The sequence below is a fragment of the Aplysia californica genome, unplaced genomic scaffold, assembly GCF_000002075.1.
Source record: "Aplysia californica isolate F4 #8 unplaced genomic scaffold, AplCal3.0 scaffold00916, whole genome shotgun sequence".
In the NCBI taxonomy this organism is placed as follows: Eukaryota; Metazoa; Mollusca; class Gastropoda; order Aplysiida; family Aplysiidae; genus Aplysia; species Aplysia californica.
This window is the reverse complement of record NW_004798186.1, coordinates 31944-39314: the sequence shown is the minus strand read 5'-3', so window position 1 is coordinate 39314 and position 7371 is coordinate 31944. Positions and strand designations below refer to the sequence as shown.

Genomic DNA, 7371 nt, shown 5'->3' with positions numbered 1-7371 from the left:
AGAAAATATTGATGTTTGTTGTCGTTGGGTTTTTTTTGTGTTTTTATTTTATTTATTGTTTTGGATTTGTTTTTGTTTTTTTTTGGTGTGTTTTTTTGGAGGGGGGAGTTCCATTCAATTCTTTTTGCAATGGAGTCATAATCATCTTCAGTCTTCTTCTTCTTTTATCCCTTCAGAATTTTCACAATTAGCCAATTAGCCCTCGTCTTTTTTTTTTTTTTCATTCAGTCCTTTTCTTCTTCTTCATCATCATCTTAAGTTTTCTTTTGCTTTCTTTTCTTCATCCCTATTCCCTTTGCCTGACCTTTGACTTCTCCGGTGAAGATTTTCTCCTCTCTCACCAGATCCTGAAAACAGAAACAAACAAAAAATAAAATAAAATAAAAACAACTGAGGCATTGAATCAATATCAAGTCTTCTTCCAAACACAGGGAAGTTTTTTCACACAGTACATCTAACAATTTATTATAATAATGATAGTAATAATATTAATAAAAATCATAATGATGATAATAATAATTACAATAATAACAATAGGTCTAATAATAATAACAATAGCAATAATAATAACAATAACAATAACCATTATAATAATAAAAATCATAGTAATAATAATATTAATAATAATTCCTATAATAATAATAATAATAATAATAATAATAATAATAATAATTACTATAATAATAATAATAATAATAACAATAATAATAATGATAATATTAATAATAATCATCATCATCATCATCATCATCATCATCATCATCATCATCATCATCATCATCATCATAAAAATAATAATAATAATTGCACATTTATTGCTCTACCGAATGCTCTTATGCTTCATGACAACTATTAGAATTACCTCAGCAGACTAGAATACTAGAACACTCTGGAATGCTTTCAGCTTTCCCAGGAAACATTCACCTGTGACATTTGTGAGGCATCGTGGTGATGTCAGGCATTCATCAAAATAATGAAATCCAAGAAACTGGCATGTTTTTTGAGGGAATTTGGCAATTTTTTTTTTCAAATTTTTTTTTTACAGCTCAATGACTTTTATATCTATTTAAAAACACATTTCTGTGTGGATTTTACTGAAAAATGTTGATTAAAGTAAGGCAAACAAAATAAAAATTTTCAAAGGCATAAAAATTATTGATTTTTGCAGTTTTCAAGGACTGCTCAGGCTTTATAGAAGTCACCAAACTTTTGCAGTCATTATAGCGCTAATTTTACCACTGAGGCCAGGCAAACGTACCCCATCTCCTTCAACCATAAACTTCTAGATTTCTAGACTTCTATTCAACGTAGATGGGTACATTTTTTTTTCTTTTCAACACAAGCAATTTAAGGCAAATGAATAAGCTTTAAGATAATACCAATAACTCTATATTAGGTCTATTATTATGCCCAAAATTTTAGGAGCGCCTCGTTCCAGCGTGTAGCGACGTAAACAATATGAGAGGCGTGCTGACAAAATAGTAAGAGCAGCTATCGGCACCGAGTCCTGTCTGCCTTACATAGAAAGACAGAGGATAAACTGATTTGGACACCTGTTACGCATGTCACCTGACCAGCCAGCCTCGAGAGCCTACAACACCAAGCACTCAGGCTATAAAGGAAAAGGAAGGCCGCGCAAAAGGTGGATCGAGGGTGTCAAGGAAACCCTAAGAAAACATAACATCACAACCGAAAGGGCGGCGGAGCTGGTCTACAATGGGAAATCTGCATCTCCCCTCGACCCTTAACAGCGAAAGAAGATGAAAAAAGAGAAGAAAAAAGAAAAAGAGAGCAGACAAAAGAAGTTACCTCTCGCAATCTACAAATGTGTCACGACGCGGTGGAATCAGGCGCTCGTCAATTTTTGTGGAGTTATTGGTATCATCTTTTAAAGCTTGTTCACTTATCTTGCGATTGATGAAATAAATAGGCCTACCCATCTATCTAGAGCAGAAGTGAAGATATTTGTGATTGAAAGAGGCAAGTCCACTTGGTTTCAGCAGTAAATATAATGAGAAAATGGCCCACAAAGTTTGGTAACTTCAATAGCTAAAGAGTACTTGAAAATTGAAAATTGCCTATTTTGAGCTTTAAATCAACGCTTTTCAATACAATTCACATATAGAAGTGTGTTTTTATTTGAACATAAAAAGGTTGAACAAAAAACAACAAATTTGATTAAAATTGTGAAACTAGTGGCAAAATGCCTGTTTCTCCAATTTTTTTATTTTGATGAGCGCCTGATTTCTCAACGATGCCTCACAAAGGAAGATATTGTCCAAAAATAGACATTAGGGTCAAATTTGTAGATTTTCTATTGATGCCATTCTTTAACTGTAACCTGTCTTTTATTATTTCATACTTTGAAATAGTAAAAATTTCACCTACAAGCATGAGGTAGGGCCTATCTATTTCCTTAAGGCTTGAATCCGAAAAGTGACTCATTTTGTCAGCATGCTTCACATAATGTGTCAGGATGCGGTGGAAACAGGCACTCGTCAATTTTGGCGCATGCAGAGTTATTGGAATCATCTTAAAGCCTGTCCATTTTCCTAGCTTTCGATGAAAAAATTAAAAACTTCATTTATCTCACATACAAGTCAAGATATTGGCGATTAAAGGAGGTAGGGGGTCGCCTGGTTTCAGAGGTAAGATTAGCGAGAAAATGACTGCTAAAGATGAGTTATTTCCTTAGCTAGACAGCCCATGGAAACTAAAAATTTCCATCTTTTATGCCTTGAATCAACATTTTTCAGCAAAATCCACACAAAAAGAAATGTTCTCTTTAAAGAGCAGGAAAGGTGTTGAGCCAAAAAACAAAAATATGATAAAAATTCCCAAACAGGCCGAAAAAAATGCAGATTTCTCGGATTTCGTTATTTTGGCGAGCGCCTGATTTGACCACGATGCTTCACACAGTAGAGGTCTCACCTCCACAGCCTTGACAATGCCCTCCTTGACCTCTGGGGTGAGCTCGCTGTCCTGGACCACGTGCCAGTAGCCCTTGGGGTCCATGGTCACAGGGAAGGAGAAGAACAGACCACGGGGGACGCCGTACCATCCTGGTGATGGACGGATGGATGGATTAATGGATTGATTGATGGAAGGCATGGATTGATGGATTAATGGATGGATTGGTCCATGGTCGCGGAGAAGGAGAAAAACAGACCGCGGGGGACACCGTACCATCCTGGTGACAGATGGATGGATGGATTAATTGATTGAATGATGGATGGATTGATGGGATGATAGATGGATTGCTGTATGGAATGGGGGATGGATTGATGTATGGATTGATATACACACGTATTGATGGACGGATTGATGGATGGATTTATGCATGGATTGATTCATGGGTTGATGCATGGATTGATACTTGGATGGACACATGGATAGATGGATGGATTGCATAATTGACTTACTGGCCTACTGATGGATAGACTGATTACCTGATATTTCATGATTCTATCAACTGACAGATTTACTTATCAATGGTGCCGCGACACTGGAATCAGGCGCTCGTCAATTCCCGGGCAAATGGAGATATTGGTATCATCTTAAAGCCTGCCTATTTGCCATGGTTCTGGATGAATAAAATATCTATCGGTCATGAATAGAAGTCGAGATATTTGTGATTGAAGGAGGTGGAGTTCGCCTGATTTCAGAGGAAAAAATCAGTGAGAAAATGATCGCCAGAGTTATTTGACTTCAATAGAATGAGAGTCCTTGGAAACTGAAAATTTACATTTTTTGTGCCTTTAATCACCGGTTTTCTGTAATATCCACATAGAAATGTGTTTTTTTAATGGAAATAATAGGAGTACAGAAAATAAAAAATTATATCAAGGATATTTTATAAAAATTGTAAAACATGCGGAAAAAAGTCGGTTTCTTCGATTTCATCATTTCGACGAGTGTCTGATTTCACCATGATGCCTCACAACGCAATTCTCAATTTTCAAAATTTTAAAAGAAGTGGTTAGGCTACCGGACCCGTTCAGGGGTTCGAGTATAGGCTCAGTCCCACGTTGTGTCCTCGGGAAAGGCACATTACACAAATTTCCCACTTTTGGTATGGTCATTTCGGAGAAGAACATTAACACTTCCAGCCCCATGCGCGTATATTTTCAGCAGCGCTTGTACCTCCCACCATCCCAAGAGCGAATATTCTCAGTTTCTGGGCGTACCGAATTTGCGCATTTTTCCAAATTAGCAAACTTAATCAAACTTTAATTTTCAGAATATTTGTTCATTTATCTAAAAACATTTTTATTTGTTATTATCTAAACCTCATTACAAAAATACTACATCACTTTTTAGAATGCATGCCTCTTTTTCTGAAATATTGCAGCTGTATTGGCTGGGACTGGGGTTACAAAGTGTACAAAATGGCTGGGGCTGTAAGGGTTAAACTGGGTGGTCCCGCCTCTTAAACAAACTAACAGCCTTCATAAGGGCCTCAAATCAACACCATTTCACCATGTTTACAATTTCAAAAGAAACCTGTAAATTCAACTAGTTCGCAAAATGTTAAATGGGACACTACAGCATTGTACTGCTGTAAGCGGACAAAACTTCTTTTTTTCCTTCACATCAATTTCGAGAAATAGACTCTTTTTCAATCATTGTTTTTTGTGGGGGGGTTTTCCAACCACACCAGAGCACCTGCCAACCACCCACAGTAAGTCTAAGGTTAAGTGAAGACCTTCAGAGTAGACTCCGAGGGAAAACATCTGTCCGGACGGGGAGCCGCGGCACCAGTGCTTGAGTGTCGAGGCTAGGGCATTGGCTGAGCTGAGGCTGGTGGACCGCTGCATGGCGCCCGCTACCTGGGAACCACCAAGTCACAATCACAATAATCACGATCACAATCATTATCACAATCACAATTACCATCACAAACACATTCACCATCATCTTCACAATCACCATCACAATCACAATCACAATCATCCTCACAATCATCATCAGCATCATCATCATTATCATCACAATCACAATTACCATTACAATCATCATCACACTCACAATTATCACAATCACAATCATCATCACAATCACAATCATCATCACAAACACAATCACAATCACCATCACAATCATCATTATCAGCATCACTATCACCATCACAATCATACTCACAATCAATATCCGAATCACAATCACAATGAATCTGACAATCAAATGTGAAGCGTGCCGACAAAAAGAGTTAACTTCTCGGATTCAAGCCTTAAGGAAATAGATACATCACACTTGTAGCTGAAGTTTTTACAATTTATAAGTATGAAATAATAAAAGACAGGTTATACTAAAGGATGGCATCAATAGAAAAATCTACAAATTTGACCCTAGTGTCGATTTTCGGCAAATATCTCCATTTGTGGAATGCGAGAAGTAACTCATTGTAACAAATTGTCTGTCTATCCTTATCCATCTCTCGGGGAGAAATTTGTCTCGGCCGTTTACAGCAATGCTGAGGCTACAAAGGTCAGGTACACTGACGAACACACAAAACAAGACAGAACAGTAAGTACATGTAATTCTATAACAAATCCAATCCAAACAGGGGAAAGTGTTCCTTGGAAACTTGTGAAATAGATAGACAAGGTGAGAGAATAAATGACAGCCAGCAGCTAACTAATTACTAGGTGTCTGAACACGGTTGAATCAGGCGCTCATCAATTTTTGGGCATGCTGAATAAATGGATTCATCTTAAAAGCTTATTTATTTCTCTTGTGTTCGATGAAAAAATACCCATCTAACTTGAATAGAAGTCGAGATATTTCTGATTAAAGAAAGTGGGGGGTCTCCTGATTTCGGAGGTAGATTTATCGAGTAAATGGCAATCAAAGTTTGGCAATTTCCGTAACTTGAGAGTCCTTGGGAAATGAAAATTTACCTTTTTTGCGCCTTTAATCAACGCTTTTCAATTTTTTTTAAAAGCCATAAATTTCTTTTTATATAGACACAAAACGTGTTGAGGCAAAAAAAAAAAAATTTGATCAAAATTGCCAAACCGGTAGATCTAGAAAAATGCTGTTTTCTTCAATTTCATTATTTTAACGAGTGCCTGATTTCACCACGATGTCTCACATATAAAGTACAAGTACCATCAGCCAGCTATTCATAATAATGTTATGTACTAAACCTAAAATTTTGATTTTTTTATATTTTGAAAGGCAGTTTCGTACTCTCTTAAATTTACCTTTTCTTTTTTCCTTCTTTTCGTAGTATGTTACTCCTCAGTAAATGCCTCTAATCTTCAGCACTTATATAGCTTATAATTTGAGTAGCAAGCGCCGTAAGATTGGAACCCACAGGAGGGTAAAAGATCAAGATGAAGACCACGAGGAACCAGGAGAATGGATGTACAGAAAAGTGGGAAGACGTGGAGTGACATCAAGCAACTCGCCCAGGATAGGGAAAGGTGGAAATTAAGTGTTTGTACGTGGCCTATATCCTGATCCAGGGTGAGAAAGGAAATGATGATCGTGACCCCAGTGCTTTCTTGTTGTATCTCAATTTCTAACAACCGTGAAAACAGTTCGTAACAAAAGAGTGAGCTTAAGAAGAAGTCACATATTCACTGTTTAAAAAAATGGAGATACGCATTGTTATGTTATATATTGTTATCTAAACCTCACTACAAAGATACTACATCACTTTATAGAATGCATGTCTCTTTTTCTGAAATACGGCTGTATTGGCTGGGACTGGGGTTAGGGAGTGCACAAAAATGGCTGGGGCTTGAAGGGTTAAAAGGAACTAACCTTCTCATTGCGGCTGTCCACAAGACCGGGGAATTCTTTGAGGATCCATTTGTTCTCGTGAATCATCTCCACAGCGTCAACCGAATACCTGGGGACAGGGACATGCTTATTTATGAAGTACATAAGTTGTGGGAGTTTGCTCACACATGTGCACACACACACACAAACACACACACACACACACACACACACATGCATGCATGTATTCATGCAGACACACGGACACACACACACATACTTAGGGAATCTAAACAAATGGGTAACAGGGAAAGATCAAGGAAACATAGCTTTTTTTAGAGCAACCATGATCGCCAATGTCTGTTGCAGATCTGGCACAGGATGAAGATGATGATGATGATGATGGAAGTGTATCGTGATGAGGATCATGTAGGACAGTGACAGGCCTTCACTCACTCACTCCCTCCCTCACTCACTCACTCACTCACTCACTCACCAGTAGGGTCCCCAGACAGCGCCATCGTAGTTGTGCACACGGCACTTGGTGACGTCAATGTAGTGGCAGCCACTCACATTGCCCCAGATCAGGAGATCCACCACGCCTGGTTGAGTTGGGGGGTGGGGGCGGGGAGAGGTGGGGTG

The 7371-nt window shown here is 38.0% G+C and overlaps 1 protein-coding gene across 1 annotated transcript in view; it reads right to left on the bottom strand.

Annotated features, from left to right (window-relative positions):
• Positions 1-304: 304 nt before the first annotated feature.
• The window catches only part of LOC101851900 (putative malate dehydrogenase 1B), a gene marked incomplete at its 3' end in the record, with an annotated part of 16659 nt that continues 9592 nt past the window's right edge, over positions 305-7371 (bottom strand). Inside the window, 5 exon segments of the mRNA XM_005110607.3 lie at positions 305-347; positions 2932-3062; positions 4706-4829; positions 6772-6859; positions 7226-7331. Coding sequence (XP_005110664.2) covers positions 305-347; positions 2932-3062; positions 4706-4829; positions 6772-6859; positions 7226-7331 — 492 coding nt within the window.